An 18,641-nucleotide genomic window follows, 5' to 3' on the forward strand; every position below is an offset into this window, starting at 1 on the left:
AGTGGTTCCCAAACTGGGGTACGCATACCCCTAGGGGAACGTGGAGGTACTACAGGGGGTACGCCAAAATAAATCTGACCCCCCCCTCTCCCCCCCTCCGGCAAAGTTAAACCCACACATATGACCCGCCACACACTATACACACACACACACCGGCATTCTGATTAGACCCGCCCTACTCTGCCTCTGATTGGCTCTACCAACGAATGTAACGAGTATTAGCCAATGAGAGGCGGAGGAAGGGGTGATGAGACGTCAAAACAGACTACAGCTGTGCCGTGCAAAACGCTGAAAGTGAATGGAGACCTGTAGCCTAGCCATGGAGAATTGGCTGAAAAGGAACTCTAAAAGACCTCGTCCCATGTCCACGGGAGCAGTAGAAACTGCCTTTCAAAACAGCACAGCAGGTGAAGGCCGAGTCCTGGCGGTCCAAAGCAGATCCAGGGCCTCAAGTGGAGCGATGTTTAGCAGAGCAAACAGTAGCGTTAGCGGTGCTAGCCTCGCAGCTACTAGTGTCAACACGGGTGCTTGCGCTGGTCAAAGTGATGGTGAATCCGAGCCCGAAGCCCAAGATGTCCCAGGAAAGTCCAGAGGAGACAGGGAAGTTAACGCTAAAAAGAAGCGCAAATATGACGAGAACTACATTACTATGGGCTTCACTTGTATTGGGAGTAAGGATGCCTCTAAACCCCAGTGTGTTGTATGTGCAAAAGTACTGTCGCACAAACCTTCGCTCTTAAGAAGACATTTGGAAACTAACCATGCTCATTTGAAAAACAAGCCACGGGAGTTTTTTGAGCGCCAGCTGAGACAACTTTCAACCAAAAGACAAGTATAACAGAGGCAGATAACATTACTAAGAAGGGGCTAGAAAGTCGTACATGGTGAGCTACAGAGTGGCTAAGGCTGGGAAGCCTCACACTATTGTGGAGGACCTAATTCTCCCCGCTGCTGCAGATATGGCTGAGACAATGCTGGGGGGGAAAGCCCCCAAAGTTGTTTGTTCCTGCCCTAGTGTGTGTGTGTGTGTGTCACCTTTAAAAAAAAAAGCAAATTTGTTTGCATCCCTGTGTTATGAGAGGGCTTTTTACAAGGCTGAATGAAGAGAAAACCTTTTTCCATATTTTATAACTTTTCCGTATAAGTCATTCATACTGTGCTTGAGGTATTGTGCATGTCAGTTGTTATGAGAGGACCCTTTTTTCCATATTTTATTTGAGACTTTTCCAGAGAAGTTTGTGCTTTAGGTATTATGCATGTCTGTTATGAGGATATTTTTTTCATATTTTATGTATAACTTTTCCAGAGAAGTCGTTCATATTGTGCTTGAGGAAATGCACATGTCATTTGTTAAGATGACTTTTTATGAGGCTGAATAAACAGCAAAATTGTTAAAAACACTGTCATGTCTTCATATTTAACATCATAATGAGAGTTGCCCGTCTGTGGAGGTCTAGGGGTACACGACAGGAGGTTGAATGCTCCAGGGGGTACATGACTTTAAAAAGTTTGGGAACCACTGTTCTAGATGAAACAATTTAGTGACATCTCTTCATTAAGACCTTTTGGATGCAGAGTTTGGAGATAGAATATCCATTTGCACTCTGCCTGAAGAAGAAGACGTTCCATATTCCCTCCCCTACGTGGTGCTTTTAACTGCTGAATAACACAGAACGTGAGAGAGGAAATAGGATGGTTAGCATCTCTGAAATGACGGGCAATAGAGGATTTTTCGTCTCCTCTCCTAATTGCACTTTTGTGTTCAATAATCCTTGTTTTTATTTGTCGTAACGTTTTTCCAACATATTGAAGTCCACATGGACATGAGATTAGATATATGACATTGCTTATGTGCCAATACTCTCCAATCCAGTCGTAAAATAGAGCTCTGTGAGAAATATCAGTCTGGTGGTTGTTGAGGTATGAAATTATGACGATATGTGGTGAAAACGGGAATAAAACTGGAGATGCAGGAAAGACAGGCTGCCACTTGGCCCTCACGGAGCTCTATTTTACGACTGGATTGGAGAGTATTGATCTCAAAACAACGCGTAGGACGGCCAGAAACGCTGCGGAGATCACTGGGTGAGTCGTCAGATCATAATTAATGTGAGGAGAGGGGTCCAGGTAAAAAAAAAACGAAATTCTATTTTAATTGAATGCTGTTTTTGTTTATCTCTGTCATATGAGGAGGGTCTGGAAGCATTACAACATTCTCTAGACAAGAGAACTGAAGATGGCTAATATGGCTTGTGGGCAAGTGTTCGCTAAGCCTTGGCTGAGGAGCTCTTTACCTGAGATGCTGAGAACGTCCTCAGCATCATAGATTTTCAGCCTAGCTACCAGCCTCCCGACTGAACCACCAGCAGTCTGTGTGCCTGCCTCTCCTGAACCGACTAACCTGTGAAGAGCCCATCCTGAGTTTCTTCTTCATAAAGACAAAGATACCTTCACATTTCACAATGTTCATAATGTTTCTGTCAGGATGAAGCAGCAGAGAGCAGACTCCCCTGAGCCCAGCTGTGTGTCTATGAAGAGTGACTGGTCTATGGATCCACCTTATAGCTTCAAAGATGGACAGCAGTCTACTGATCAGAGGTATTTATTTAAAACGGATGATTACAACAGATGCTGTTGTCAGATTCACTGTCAACAGATATAGAATTGGTCTGATCTTCCCTCACATCCAATCAGAGCAGCATTTACAGGTGAGGTGTGTGTGTGTGTGTGTGTGTGTGTGTGAGTGTGAGAGAGACATTATATGACCTAATACATCATGTCTTCTCAGCAGAGTCGAGGACGGATCAGAGGTTTCCAGTGATCCGTCTGCCCAGGAGCATCAAACAGACCTGGACTCCATATTTATGGTGTGTAAAGAAATAACACATTTTACTTCAGCTACACACTGTGACAGGTCTGGTTCTCAAAATAGGATCAAGCTCGTGTCTAGACAATCCAAACCTGCCACAAAAACACAGAACGTCTTTGCACAGAAACATCAAACAAGAAGTCACAAAATGAATGGGAGCAGCTCACCTGCTAACAGGCTGGAGCGATGACAGCTATAGACGGCTTCTTTCATCGACAGCTCAGTCGGTAGTATGGAAGCTGGCCATCAGCAGCTCCCGTCCAGTAGATTAGGGACGCTAGTTATAAATAATATCTCACACACACAGTCACACCCATACACATGGAAATGGAGGGATCAATAGAGAACTGGAGAACAGGAGCGATACGTGGCTTCCTGATCAGACTAGCAGAGCAAAAAGGCAGAGAGAGCCGCAGCGGAAATACCACGTCATAATAAACTAACATAAGCCACTTCCTGTTTGACCCCCTGCTGCAAAGACGTAAATTGAAATAAGTAAACAAGGGGGTCCCTGACAATCACATGTCAATCACAAACAGTATCACCCTGTGACAACACAAAAACACCTTGTTCTTCATCAAGTGAAATCAACCTGTTACAAAAAAGATGTCGGTGTCACGACTAGTTATTATGGTTAGGAGTTACTAAGTTATGGCTAACCCAGGGGTTTTCAAAGTGTGGGAGAGTGAGCCTCCCCACAGAGAACATATAGACAGCCCCCCCCCCCCCCCCACACACACACACACACACACACAGATGTTATTATTATTGCCATTTTTATTATTGTTGTATAATAATAATAATAATAATAAATTCAATTTTAAAAGCGCCTTTCTCAGACTCAAGGACACTGTACAATAAGAACAAAACACACTAAAAGAGACATAATAGGCAGAAAAAGGAGAAAGAAAAGGGGCTAAAAGGGAGCAGTAGAGCTATGCTGAGCCCAGGCTATGCTCAGGGAAAGCGAGACGAAAAAGGTGGGTTTTGAGTTTGCTTTTGAAAATGGTTATAGAACCGGAGTCGCGGATGGGAAGTGGGAGGGAGTTCCAGAGTTTAGGTGCAGCAGCAGAAAAAGCTCTGTCACCAATGGTGGATCTATTTGTGCGGGGGATGGTGAGAAGTCCAGTGTCGGAGGAACGGAGACTATGTAGGGGGGTGTATGGGTGGAGGAGGTCAGATAGGTATGAGGGGGCCAGACCATGCAGGGATTTATAAGTGAGGAGGAGAATTTTGAATGTGATACGGTGTTTTATGGGAAGCCAGTGGAGTTGCTGCAGGGTGGGGGTGATGTGGTTCCAGGGTTTGGTCCGTGTGAGGATCCTGGCAGCGGAGTTCTGCACGTACTGCAGCCGGGCAAGGGTCTTGGCGGGGACCCCGAACAACACTCCATTGCAGTAGTCCAGGCGTGTGGTGACAAAGGCGTGAATCAGGGTTTCGGCGGAGGTGTCAGAGAGAGAGGGACGGAGGCGTGAGATGTTTTTGAGGTGGAAGAATGCAGATTTAGTGACAGATTTTATGTGAGATTGGAAGGAGAGGGTTGGGTCAAGCAGGACCCCCAGGTTGCGGACTTCTGAGGAGGGGCAGATGGAGCAGCCGTCAATGGAGAGGATGAGGTTGCTGACTTTGTGCAGAGTGGACTTGGGTGCAATTACTATGAGTTCCGTTTTATTGCTGTTTAGTTTGAGGAAGTTAGTGGTCATCCAGTTTTTAATTTCACGGAGGCAGGTGATGAGGGAGTGGGGGGGCTGGGGAGCAGAAGGTTTGGTGTGGATGTATAGCTGGGTGTCATCGGCGTAGCAGTGGTAGCTGAGTCCATGTTTCCTGATGATGTGGCTGAGGGGAAGGAGGTAAGTGGTGAAGAGGAATGGACCGAGGACGGAGCCCTGAGGGACACCTTGTCTGACTGGGGCTGAAGCAGATCGGCACCCGCCGAGGGACACGTAGTGGAGCCTGTCGGCTAGATATGACCGAAACCAGGCCAGAGGGGTTCCAGTGATGCCCAGAGTATGTTCGAGGCGGTCGAGGAGGATAGAGTGGGAAATGGTGTCAAAGGCTGCTGAGAGGTCGAGGAGGACAAGGATGGTGATGTTACCAGCGTCGTTTGCCAGGAGTAGGTCGTTTATGACCCGGATTAAAGCTGTCTCTGTGCTGTGTTTAGGCCGGAAACCGGATTGTAGTGGATCAGACAGGTTGTGGAGTGACATGTAAGATTGAAGCTGAGAGGCGACGGCTCGTTCTAGAGTCTTACTGAGGAAGGGGAGGTTGGAAATGGGCCGGTAGTTATTGAGGTTGTCGGGGTCCAGGCCCTGCTTTTTCAAAACTGGTGTGACTGCAGCAATTTTGAGGGCAGGGGGAACGGAGCCGGTAGTGAGGGAGGAGTTGACAATTGCAGTGATTAGGGGGCAGAGGGCGGGTAGGCAGGACTTGACCAGGGAGGTGGGCATCGGGTCCAGGGCACAGGTGGACGCTTTGGCGCCGGAGATGAGCTTGGTGATGGTGGCTGCATCCAGGGGGATAAAGGCGGGGAATGAGCAATGGAGTGGGGGGGAGGGGCAGGTAGGGACAGAGGATGGCTGGGGGGTGGGGGAGGAGGCAGGAAGGGTTGGGGTAGTAGCAGGGTCAGTTTTGGGGGAGGACAATGAATTTGGCGGTAGGAGCTGTTTGTAGATTGTGTCGATCTTGCGTTGGAAGAAGGCAACAAATCTGTCACAGAGATCAGAGGAAGATGAGGAATGGGAGGCACTGACGGGGGGTTGGAGCAGTCGGTTTATGGTGGAAAAGAGAGCTTTGGGGTTTCCTTCGCCGTTGGCAATGAGGTGTGAGTAGTGGTCGGTTTTTGTTTGACAGAGGGCAGCTCGGTAGGTGGTGAGGTGGTCCTTGTAGGCCTCAAAGTGTGCCATGAGACCTGTCCTCCTCGACAGTCTCTCAAGTTGGCGACCTTTTGCCTTCATGGACCGGAGCTGGGGTGTGTACCAGGGGGCAGTGTGGGTGAAGGAGACCGTACGGGTTTTGAGGGGAGCAAGATGGTCGAGGGTGGATGAGAGGATTTGATTATAGGAGGACACCATTTCAGCGGTGGAGTGGATAAGGGGGTCAGGGGTGGTGTGTCGGCTGAGCGAATGAAGGAGGTCCATGGTGCAGATGCTTTTTGTCTTTCTGTACGAGATGGGACGTTGAGTACGGACAGAGGTAGTGGGGAGAGGAACAGAGAAGAGGACAGCGAGGTGATCGGCAACATGGAGGTTTAGGCCGGAGAGATTTTGGGGGGTGATGGATGGAGTAGAGCAAACAAGGTCTAGAGTGTGGCCTTTATTATGTGTAGGGAAGTGAACGTGCTGTGTGATGTTGAGGCAGTCGAGCAGAGAGAGAAACTCATTTGAGAGTGCATTTTCAGTGTCCACATGTATGTTAAAATCCCCGAGGAGGAGGATGGATGCGGTGGGGGAGACAGAGATGAGGAGGTCGGATAATTCAGATGTGAACACGGGGGAAGGTGTGGGGGGCCGGTAGATCAGGATAGTTATCTATCCTGATCCTGAGTAGTTGTATGTTCACTCGGGCATAAAAACAAGTTAAAACTAGAACGACCGTACCGCGGATTTACCGCCATTAGTTCATTCTTAAGTCCAAATCGCCATTTGAGGCAAATTGGAATAAATTCCGTCAAAGCGCTCCTGAGATGTTGCGTTAAAGAGCTTGGAAATTGTGTGTGGGAGGTCACAGTGACCTTGAACTTTGACCTTTAGCCATCAAAATCTAATCAGTTCATCCTTGAGTCCAAGTTAATGTTTGAGGCAAATCTGATGAAACTCCGTCAAGGCATTCCTGAGATATCGCGTTAACAAGCTTGAAAATGGCATTCGAAAGGTCACAGTGACCATGACCTTTTTTTACCTTTGACCACCAAAATCTAATCAGTTTATGCTTGAGTCCAAGGCGATGTCTGAGGCAAATTTGATGAAATTCCGTCAAGGCATTCCTGAGATATTGTGTTAACAAGGTTGAAAATGGCATTAGAGAGGCCACAGTGACCTTGGCCTTTGAGCACCAAAATCTAATCAGATCATCCTTGAGTCTAGGTCGATGTTTGAGGCAAATTTGATGAAATTCCGTCAAGGCGTTCCTCAGATATCGCGCTAACGAACATTGGACGTATGGACGGACGGACGGGCAACCCGGATCCATAATGCCTCCGGCCTGGCTATCGCCGGCAGAGGCATACAAATTGTGTAAACATCTTTATCCAATATTCTTTAAGATTTTAAAACATCTGTATCCTTCTTTTTCAAATATCTTATTTTAAACATTTTAAACGTCTTTATCCGCTCTGAAGGACTTTTAATCCTTTTTTAACACATCTTTATTATAAGGGACCGTTCGTTATTTATGGAAGGGGTCACTGGAGGAAAATAGGGGAGGGTGATACTTTTTAAAATTTCAGGATACTGTTATTAATTTGAATCCAGAGGAGGATCATACAAATTTAAATTGATCAAATATATTTACTTTATTTTATCTATTTATTTGTTTTTGCCTTTCGGAATTCAGAAACTATACCCAATGACACCCTTCCCAAGCTGAATGTATTCTGACACGAGCGTTAACATTATACAAGTTAATCATCTCAGCTTAGTTTATGTCTGCCCCACACCTAAAGATTTTCAAATCCTTTAAGATTATAAAAATCTTGACAGTCCACACACCTCACGACAGAGATAGCCAATTTTTTAAGATTTCAATCTTGGAAACGCACACACAATCGCTACCATTCAGACACAACCCCACACACTTGATGATTACGCTGAAGATTGTCACCTCGGAGGACTTGGGATCTCGCAGAAACTCGCGTGATTAAACGTGACTTCAGAGCAAAACACGTTAACCTTTCTCAAAAGAGCGAGAGTAAAAGACAATGAGTAACCTAACTGAGTAACCCTTTGATCTGAGAGCCCAGAGATCTGTTCAATCATGCAGGCGCGCGGCGCGCCCCTCCTGTTTTCCTCTCCTCTGCCCGTATCCAAACCTCCTTGAACCCGCAGCAAGACACGTTTCATCACATGAGCTTCACCTCACTCTTCTTAACAGCAGCTTAACTGTCAGTGGGCAACAAGCCATAGTCACCTCGTTTTATTTGGTTTCATCGCAAGGAAATATGACGTGTGAGAACAGAACGCAGCTGTCCACAGCCAAGGAGGCACAGATTACGCACGCTCCAGGCAGCTTGGAGGTGCTTAATGAATGAGTAGCTAGACTGGAAGGGTGATGTCCGACTTTTATGATGCAATTTGTTGTTAACTGTATTTGTAGGCTAAATGGAGCCGTATGCGCATTGCAGTAGGCTATCAATGCGTTATACGCACGGTGTCTTTGATGTCGTTCTGCTCAGCATGGCCATGTTAACAGACTAGATTCTTTAGTATGAAAAGTTAAGTGCATTAATTGAAGCTCAACCCGTGTCAAATAAGCTATGGTGTACTACTGTAAAAAATGGGAAAACAAATGTTTTCAAGAAATAGACTTTAGATCCCCCTAGTGGAAAACCGAAACACCCGAGTTGCGGTCCCTATCGACAGGAAGTGTCACATATTGTCTATAAGTCCACGTGGGGCCCAGCCAATAACATCGCTCACAGCACAACAGCCAGCCAATAGCATCGCTAAGATGTTCTGAGCTGAACTCGCAGTAGAGCGGACATGAAACCAGGAAATATACCTTCTACATCAGCATTTGAGCTGCAAACAGCTCATTCCATGATGGTTTGAAGGTAGGTGTGTGTTTATTTGTTTCTTTATAACATAACTGCTGTGACACTATCAGAAAAACACTTTTAATCCCTGCTTTTTAACGGTTTCCTGGCGCACTCTCTCCCAATGCATTGTCAAGCTCGCTCGACCACATAAACACGGAACGCAATGTAAACAATGTCTAACCACGAAAATACACACATGGGGCTGTGTCTGTCTACATAAACACACTGCCACAGTATTGTGTGCATGAAAATGTATGTTTCTGTTGGAAAACTTTTCTATAAGGATAAAAACATGTTTTTTTAATGCAAGCGTTACATAGTATACCTTTAACTCCGCAGTTGCAATAACAAAAGTCGGCATGATTTAATGACCTATCCATCAGGCGTTAGGCTATGCATCTATGGTGACTGTGTGTGTGTGTGTGTGTGTGTGTGTGTGTGTGTGTGTGTGTGTGGCACAGAGGAATAGCATGCAGTGAACGCTGCATCTGAAGTCCTTATTACAGATCTGTCCATCATTAGACCGCTCTGAAATCCCCAAATCTGAACCGAGTCTGTCATTCCACTTGCTCTGTATCCACAAGATCCCAACTGACATTTCCATATGTGCCAAGCATGCTATAGCACCTGTCAATCAAAGACTGTGCCCCAACAAATAAAACAAAGCCTTACAACTTCTGCCTATAGGCTACTATAATAGAGATGCATTATGACCGCCTGAAAAATAGGCTCATACTAAATAGCCTAATGAAGAGGCTTCAATCAATCTTATCACAGAAGAAGCTGACTCAGATGAGGCCATGCATCCTTGCCATTTGACATAGGCTATGCGAGGTAGCCTACTGTATAATATTAAAGGAGAATTCTGTTTTTTTTTACACCCTGGACACCCAGGACACCCTTATTTCTAGCTTTGAATATGTTTTTTAAGTCACCCTGACAAGTTCGGTTTGATATTATTTGCTAAAACTGAACTGCGACCTGAAAACGAGGAAAACGGGGCATGTGAAATGCCTGTATTTATGTCCTGTAAATAGATTATTTTCCGACACACAGCAGCTCATATGCTTATTATATCAGAGAGGCAATGAGAATATGAGCGATCTATTTACCTCCGTGTCACTGGCAGCCGTTTGCTGTCCGTCACATAGATAGCAGCTCCCGCCATTGGTTGCACAAGATCTACCCTTCTGTCTCACCACCATGTGAGGTGTCGGGTGTCAGAGGCAGTATCCCATGCTTTTTAGTTTTGTCCTTCACTATCTGGATTCTGGGCCAAAATATTTGATTGGTACTTTAAGGCCTATAAAATAACCCTTCAGCCGGAGGCAGAACTCGCCATTTTCGGCTGTTCAGAATCCTCTCTGCTCCTCCCTACGGCTGTACAACAGTCTCCGACACAGGGGACGACTATCGCCAAGAGACTCATTTTGAAGGATTGGAAGTCCCCCTCCCCACCTTCTTTTCAGCTGTGGCTGACGGACATGGTCTCGGTTATACATATGGCGAGACTCTGGTTCCTGAGGACCAATTCATTTAGGGAATTCACAATTATCTGGGACCCATTTCTAGCCTACTTAGATGAGGTTAAGAGCAACAAGTAAGTTGCTCAGCTGACTTCTCATGGACCCCTTGCATGGGATTCTACACACATTTCTTACAAGAACATAGGCACTTGACGCGGCTGGTAGCGCCATGTTGAATCAGAATCAGAATCAGAAAGACTTTAATGATCCCCGGGGGGAAATTGGGACAGGTTACAGTAGCTCGCACTCAAAACACATCATAGCATAAAATAAACAGTAGTAAAATGCGATAAGTAAGCAAAAATAAAGCAAAAATAAAGTAGAGTAAGTATAAAGTAACCAAAATAAGTAGAGTAAGTGATGTACATTACGTGACAATTGCAGTTATTGCACACTGGACTTATATTAAGTCGGCTTGCCCCTTACATTACACGTGGCTCAGCCAGGCACAGTTAACCTATCGGCTGGCTCAGTCTCAGGGAGACTGAACGTCTCCGAGGTGCTCTTTTAAGAGAGGCGTTAAAGAGTCCAATGGCCACAGGCAGGAATGATTTCCTGTGCCTCTCCGTATTGCATCTAGGTGGGATCAGCCTCTCACTCATCCTGCTGCGACTAATGGGGATCCTAATAAACTAAACTAAACTAAACTGAACGTGCTCCTGTGTTTGACTAGCACGCCGTGGAGTGGGTGCGAGTCATTGCTCATGATGGAGCGTAGCCTGGACAACGTTCTCTTCTCCGACACCGCAGTCAGAGAGCCCAGATCCAGCCCCACAATGTCCCTGGCCTTACGGATCAGTTTGTTGAGTCTGTTGGCGTCCGCTGCCTTCAGCCTGCTGCCCCAGCACACAATAGCATACAGGAAGGCACTAGCCACTACCGACTCATAGAACATCCTTTTTTTTTTTTTTTTTTATGTTTTTTTCCCGATTTTTTTATCCCATTTTTATCCCCCGTTTAGTGCTCATTTGAATTACTCAATCCTGGTTGCTACTCCATCCTCTGCCGATCTGGGGAGAGCCGAGACTGATTCCATGCATCCTCCGAGACATGGGCAGTCAAGTCAGCCGCTTCTTTTCACCTGCCCGAGGAAGCTTCACCGGTAGGACATAGCACGTGGGAGGTTCACGCTATTCCAACCAGTTCCCCTCCCTCTGAACAGGCGCCCTTAACGATCAGAGGAGGAACCATATAAGCAACCAGGATGTTGCATGTTTTTGTGAAGGGGGTTCCTATATGAAGGAGACCCCCGGGAGGCACGGGGAGTACATGTAAACTCCACACAGAAAGGCCATTTTGCCGACCCCCACCCGGGTGGTGGGCACTCGAGGACATGCGGACGGGCACGCATTCCTTCAGTGTTCACATCGGCCCAGGTGGGAATCGAACCCACGACCTTCAAGCTGTGAGGCGATAGTGCTTACCACTGCACCACCGTACCTCCCTCATAGAACATCCTTGTAATATTAATGTTGGTATATGTATGTTTTGTTTGTTTTTGTTTTTTGTCTGAGCCTGTTTTTGTTTTCTATGTTCTGAAAATACAAAATAAAATATGAAAAAAAGTATTAGGAATAAGAAAGAAAGAAAGAAAGAAAGAAAGAAAGAAAGAAAGAAAGAAAGAAAGAAAGAAAGAAAGAAAGAAAAATGAAGGATTTCTAAAAACTTACGGAAATTACTTCAGACTACTGTCATGATTATGATTTTCTGCTCAGGGCTTAGCATAACGAACCATTCTGGTCATTATAATCTCCTAACCCAGTCTCACAAAGAATTGTAACATAGTAACACATGAGTCCACAGCCCAAAGACATTCTAGGTTCACAAAAATGCCTTTAAAATTGTTCAAAAGTAACGGTTGTTTGGTCGCTAGAGGTGACCACTAGAGGACTCTCAGAACTCGCTCGGTCATCACGCCCGGCTCGGTAACTAGGAAGTAGCTGTGGACTGCAGGAACTGACGTTCACATTCAACAATATTAGAGCCATTATTCTGAAACTAGAATGTTTTGCGCTGTGGGCCAACATTTCTATTTCACAATTATTTGTGAGATCATGTTGAATCTCCATGCTGCACTCTTTAGATCAGTGCAGGCTTTCACTCTCTGTAAGATGTATTTGATTTTGTGTTTTGTGTTTTTATTTTGTGTGCAGAGTTTAGGATGAAGGTTTAATATGTATATTTTTCTTTTGCAGCTGCTTGAGGAGAACATCATCACCTTTGTGAAGAAGGAGCTGAGAAGGTTCCAGAGGGTTCTGAGTCCAGATGCAACAGAATGCCCAGAGAGTCAGATGGAGGATGAGGAGGTGGTGGACAGTGAGGAGGAAGAGCAGAGGAGGACCAGCACAGAGGCTTTTCTAAACATCACACTACTCTTCCTGAGGAGAATGAAGCAGGAGGAGCTGGCTGAGGAGCTGCAGAGGAGTAAGAAGCTTTAACAGCTTTAACATCACTAGTGCAGTGCCCGTTCCCCTCATTCACCACCCCGTGAGCGCTAACCCCCACACCCTGCACTCAGTGAGGTCCCCCTAAGCGCACTTTGAAGTCAATGCAACAAATGGTTCTCGAGATACGTAAAGGACAGACATACAGAAGTCGATTGGACAGACAGTCCTGGAGATACATGAAAGCTGTGATCTTATTGGTTGAATCATCATCAGTATATAAATGGGAGTTGGGGCTCTGTCTGTCTGTTTGTTTCTCTGTCCCACTGTGATTGTCCCACTGTGAAGTCATAAATCCCACTGTGACATTATATGTGATGTCATAAATCCCACTGTGACATTATGAGTGATGTCATAAATCCCAGTGATGTCATAAATCCCACTGTGACATCATCAGTGATTTCATAAATCCCACTGATGGCATCATCAGTGATGTCATACATCTGACATCATCAGTGATGCTGGTCTCATTGGCCACACAGCAGCCGAGTTGCGGGCAAGGCCGCACAGCGGTCGAGCTGCAGTGCCAGCATGGGGAGTTGCAGGGGCAGGCAGTTCAGTGAGCTGCAGGACGGGCGAGGCCGCGCAGTGGCCGAGCCTAGGAATCGAGCATGCAAGATTCCTAGTTGTGCAAAGTTGACCACTGCAATTTATCGGGTTCCCAGCAACGCACCTGCCAAGTTTGAAGTCTGAAGTCGATCAGATGAATGGTGATAAACCGCTTTTTGTGTTGCCAGTAGGTGGCACTATGACTATGCATATGTCCAAATTGCATGAAATGCGGGGCCGCACTCCATCGGGGTCTGAGCAACGCACTCCCCAAGTTTGAAGTCAATCGGACCAATGTTTCTCGAGATAAACTGCTTTTTGTGTTGCCAGTAGGTGGCGCTATGTCAAATTGCAAGAAACTAATGCACTGATGTTCTTTGTTTGTTCATTGTACTTTCAGAAACTCAACATCCACAACAACAACACAAATCCAGTCTACAGGAGAAGTTTCAGTTTTTGTTTGAGGGGATTGCTAAAGCAGGAAACCCAACACTTCTGAATCAGATGTACACAGAGCATTACCTCACAGAGGGAGGGAGTGGAGAGGTCAATGATGAACATGAGGTCAGACAGATTGAAGCAGCATCCAGGAAACCAGTGAGACCAGAAACAACCATCAGAGGTGAAGACATCTTTAAACCATTACCTGGAAGAGACAAACCAACCAGAACATTGATGACAAAGGGAGTGGCTGGCATTGGGAAAACAGTCTTAACACAAAAGTTCACTCTGGACTGGGCTGAGGACAAAGCCAACCAGGATATACAATACATATTTCCATTCACTTTCCGAGAGCTGAATCTGCTGAAAGATAAAGAGTTCAGCTTGGTGGAACTTATTCATCACTTCTTTCCTAAAACCAAAGAAGCAGGAATCTGCAGGTTTGATGCGTTCCAGGTTGTGTTAATCTTTGACGGTCTGGATGAGTGTCGACTTCCTCTAGACTTCCAGAACAACAAGATCCTGACTGATGTTACAGAGTCAACATCAGTGGATGTGCTGCTGACAAACCTCATCAAGGGGCAACTGCTTCCTGCTGCTCGCCTCTGGATGACCACACGACCTGCAGCAGCAAATCAGATCCCTCCTGAGTGTATTGACGTGGTGACAGAGGTGAGAGGCTTCACTGACCCACAGAAAGAGGAGTACTTCAGGAAGAGATTCAGAGATGAGCAGCAGGCCACAAGAATCATCTCCCACATCAAGACTTCACGAAGCCTCCAGATCATGTGCCACATCCCAATCTTCTGCTGGATCACTGCCAATGTTCTGGACCATGTGTTGAAAACCAGTGAGATAGGAGAACTGCCCAAGACCCTGAGTGAGATGTACATCCACTTCCTGGTGGTTCAGTCTAAACTGAAGAACATCAAGTATCATGAGAGAGCTGAGACAGATCCACAAATGATTCTCTCTCTGGGAAAACTGGCTTTTGAGCAGCTGGAGAAAGGCAACCTGATCTTCTATGAAGCCGACCTGACAGAGTGTGGCATTGATATCAGAGCAGCCTCAGTGTACTCAGGAGTGTTCACACAGATCTTTAAAGAGGAGTGTGGGCTGTACCAGGACAAGGTCTTCTGCTTTGTCCATCTGAGCATTCAGGAGTTTCTGGCTGCTGTTCATGTCATCGTCTCATTCATTGACTCTGGTGTCAATCTGCTGTCAGAACCACAATCAACCTCCACAGACAAATCTGTTAATCTGCTGTCAGAAAACCAGTCAACCTCCACAGACAAATCTGTCAATCTGCTGTCAGAAAACCAGTCAGAAAACCAGTCAACCTCCCACACTGGTGACTATTCTGAATCAATGTCCAGCAAAGGGTTTATGAGTAAATGGCCATTCTCCCTTTTGAAGAAAGAAAAACAAAGAAGAAAGAAAAAAACAGAACAGCTAGGAGCCATGTTAGACGAGCACACGACAGAAAATGAAGCTGAAACTATCTTCTACCAGAGTGCTGTGGACAAGGCTTTACAGAGCCCAAATGGACACCTGGACTTGTTCCTCCGCTTCCTCCTGGGTCTTTCACTGGAGACCAATCAGACTCTCCTAAGAGGTCTGCTGCCACAGATAGGAAGTAGCTCACAGACCAATCAGGATACAGTCCAGTACATCAAGGAAAAGATCAGGCAGAATCCGTCTTCAGAGAGAATCATCAATCTGTTCCACTGTCTGAATGAGCTGAATGACCGGTCTCTTGTGAAGGAGATCCAAGACCACATGAGTTTTGGAAGTCTCTCCACAGGCAAATTCTCCCCTACTGAGTGGTCGGCTCTGGCCTTCATCTTACTGTCATCAGAAGAAGAGTTGGATGAGTTTGACCTGAAGAAATACTCTGCTTCAGAGGAGGCTCTTCTGATGCTGCTGCCAGTGGTCAAAGCCTCCAATAAAGCTCTGTAAGTGCATACAAACTGGATAGATTCAACATATGTTGTGAGGAGGGAAATACACATTTTCAATGTTGTTTTTTCATCACTAATTCTCCTTCAGGCTGAGTAACTGTCAGCTGTCAGAGAGAAGCTGTGAAGCTCTGGCCTCAGTTCTCAGCTCCCAGTCCTCTAGTCTGAGAGAGCTGGACCTGAGTAACAATGACCTGGAAGATTCATCTGTGAAGCTGCTCTCTGCTGGACTGCAGAGTCCACACTGTAGACTGGAGACTCTCAGGTCAGGATCACTTTTACTTTACTTTACTTTACTTTTACTTTATTGTCATTTAGCAGACGCTAATGAAAATAGATTAAAACAGACAATATGTGATCATGATAAAAATATGCATACATAAAAGATGATCAAGAGTGCAGATTATTACAGTGTATAAAACAATTCAGGAGTCAAAGAGATGCAGTAGAGGGAGAGGTAGGAAAGTGGATAGTAGATGTGTTTTTAGTTTTCTTTTAAATATGGGCAGAGATGTGGCCGTTCTAGCCATGGGGGGGGGGGCTCATTCCACCAAGTCGGGGCGAGATCTGAAAAAAGTCTTGGTCGAGAGCGACCTGTAGGCCCGCGCAAGGAGGGAGGGGCGAGACGTCCTACACTAGTGGAGGGGCGGAGGGAGCGGTGGGAGGTTTGGAAACTGACCAGTGGCTGTAAATATGGGGGTGCTGTTTGATGGACTGCTTTGTAAGCCAAAACCAGGGTCTTGAATTTGATACGAGCCAGAATGGGAAGCCAATGTAGATCGCGTAGGAGGGGGGTGACATGGGAAAATTTATTTTGATTGAAAATCAGACGGGCTGCAGCATTTTTTTTCTTTAATACTTTTATTTTTACGTCATTTTTACAAAGTCATGTAACAGGAGGTCAGGAGAGGTCACAACATACACAGCACATCAGTTTGTACAATACAGTTCGACAAAAAAAAGTAAATGTAAAACGGGGTAATAGCAGGAGTCATTTCCCTTAACCGGCATGTCCAACGTCTGGCCCAGGATCCGGCAGGACGTCCCGGGCAACCCTTGTCTTAGAACAGTCCACAGACAAGCTCCAGGCAGAAACAGTGGGGAAGAGGCTGATGTTCCACATCGTCCGTTCTGTCCCCTACTCAAGGAGGCCCAGACATCTCCGCTCTATGCGTTAGGAAAACTGTCCATTTGTACCAGAGTGATTCCCCTTTTTCTTTTTGTAACCTCAGACTAAAAGTTAGTTGCTCCATTCTGTGCAATGTTTATAAACATATCCACTGGGGGCGGTGCTTCTGAAGCCAGCATTTCGTGATGATTCCTGCTAGCTGCCAGAAATATCTTCAGGAGATATAGATCATTTCTTTCGGTATCCTCTAAATGGTAAATGGCCTGCATTTATATAGCGCTTTTATCCAAAGCGCTTTACAATCAGTAGGTAGTCTACATTCACCCATTCATACACCGATGGCGGCAGGCTGCCACGCAGGGTGCCTACACACCATCGGGAGCAATTTGGGGTTCAGTATCTTGCCCAAGGACACTTCGACATGCAGACTGGAGGAGGCGGGAATCGAACCACCGACCTCTTTGATCCAAAGCGATTAGTGGACAACCCGCTCTACCTCCTGAGCTACATCCTCTGAAACTAGTCCGAGGTATAAGGTGGGAAAAGAAAAGCAAACATCGTAGCCCAGGCTGCAGCATTTTGAATGAGTTGAAGTGGTTGGATAGCAGAGGCAGGGAGACCGGCAAGCAGAACGTTACAGTAGTTAAGGCGGGACATTACAAGAGATTGAACCAGGAGTTGTGATGCTTCTATGGTGAGAAATGGGTTGATTTTTCGGATATTGTAGAGGGCAAACTGGCAGGAACATGCGGTGGCAGCAATGAAAGGGGAGAAGGATAGTTGATTATCGAGTATGACTCAGAGGTTCTTGGCTGTTAGGAAGGGTGATACGATGGAGTTGTTGAAGGTGATAGAGGTCAGTCAGAGGGGAGTCTTTGGCAGGGAGAAAGATAAGTTCAGTTTTATCTAAATTAAAGTGTAACTTATCCCCAAAACACTTTTTTTCAGCTTTTAACCAATATACAGTATATGACTTTTTTTGGGGAGGTACGGTGGTGCAGTGGTAAGCACTATCGCCTCACAGCTCGAAGGTCGTGGGTTCGATTCCCACCTGGGCCGATGTGAACACTGAAGGAATGCGTGCCCGTCCGCATGTCCTCGAGTGCCCACCACCCGGGTGGGGGTCGGCAAAATGGCCTTTCTGTGTGGAGTTTGCATGTTCTCCCCGTGCCTCCCGGGGGTCTCCTTCATATAGGAACCCCCTTCACAAAAACATGCAACATCCTGGTTGCTTATATGGTTCCTCCTCTGATCGTTAAGGGCGCCTGTTCAGAGGGAGGGGAACTGGTTGGAATAGCGTGAACCTCCCACGTGCTATGTCCTACCGGTGAAGCTTCCTCGGGCAGGTGAAAAGAAGCGGCTGACTTGACTGCCCATGTCTCGGAGGATGCATGGAATCAGTCTCGGCTCTCCCCAGATCGGCAGAGGATGGAGTAGCAACCAGGATTGAGTAATTCAAATTAGCACTAAACGGGGGATAAAAATGGGATAAAAAATCAGGGGGGGGGGAAATAATATATATATATATATATATATATATATATATGACTTTGGGGGTGGTGTGTGAAGAATTCTGGTAAAAATTTCCACATTTGAGACCAAACTGTTTCCATTGTACCATTTGTATCATTTTCAGCAGCATAAGTTCCCTCTATGGGTTGAACACTGCTTTTTTTTGTGCCCTCAAATTAATGGGATATTTGGTACATCGTGACGTCACGGTGGGTTTAGCACGCTCACAATTTTTTCACTCATGTGAAAAATAGTTTTTTTCCCCATTGATTATTACTGTAGTTCACGCGGCGCGAGCCCTTTAAGACCAATGCATCCCTGGGTAATGCCTACTGTGGCTAATATTAGCCGCTAGTTAGTTATGTTATGCAGTAAAATGCCACTGAATGACCAAATTGATATAACTTTTAACCATTTCGAGTAACACTGTTTCCATACGGATCACCAGCGTTAGTTTGTTG

General features: G+C 45.9%; 1 protein-coding gene across 1 annotated transcript in view; it reads left to right on the plus strand.

Annotated features, from left to right (window-relative positions):
- The window catches only part of LOC310775905 (protein NLRC3-like), a gene marked incomplete at both ends in the record, with an annotated part of 60,679 nt that overhangs the window by 16,749 nt on the left and 25,289 nt on the right, over positions 1–18,641 (plus strand). Inside the window, 5 exons of the mRNA XM_083636029.1 lie at positions 2,792–2,867; positions 12,343–12,571; positions 13,541–14,835; positions 15,034–15,536; positions 15,631–15,804. Of these exons, the coding sequence (XP_083492155.1) occupies positions 2,792–2,867; positions 12,343–12,571; positions 13,541–14,835; positions 15,034–15,536; positions 15,631–15,804 (2,277 nt within the window). The remainder of the gene's footprint in view (positions 1–2,791; positions 2,868–12,342; positions 12,572–13,540; positions 14,836–15,033; positions 15,537–15,630; positions 15,805–18,641) is intronic.

Source organism: Poromitra crassiceps (genome assembly GCF_964638095.1).
Source record: "Poromitra crassiceps genome assembly, chromosome: 4".
In the NCBI taxonomy this organism is placed as follows: Eukaryota; Metazoa; Chordata; class Actinopteri; order Beryciformes; family Melamphaidae; genus Poromitra; species Poromitra crassiceps.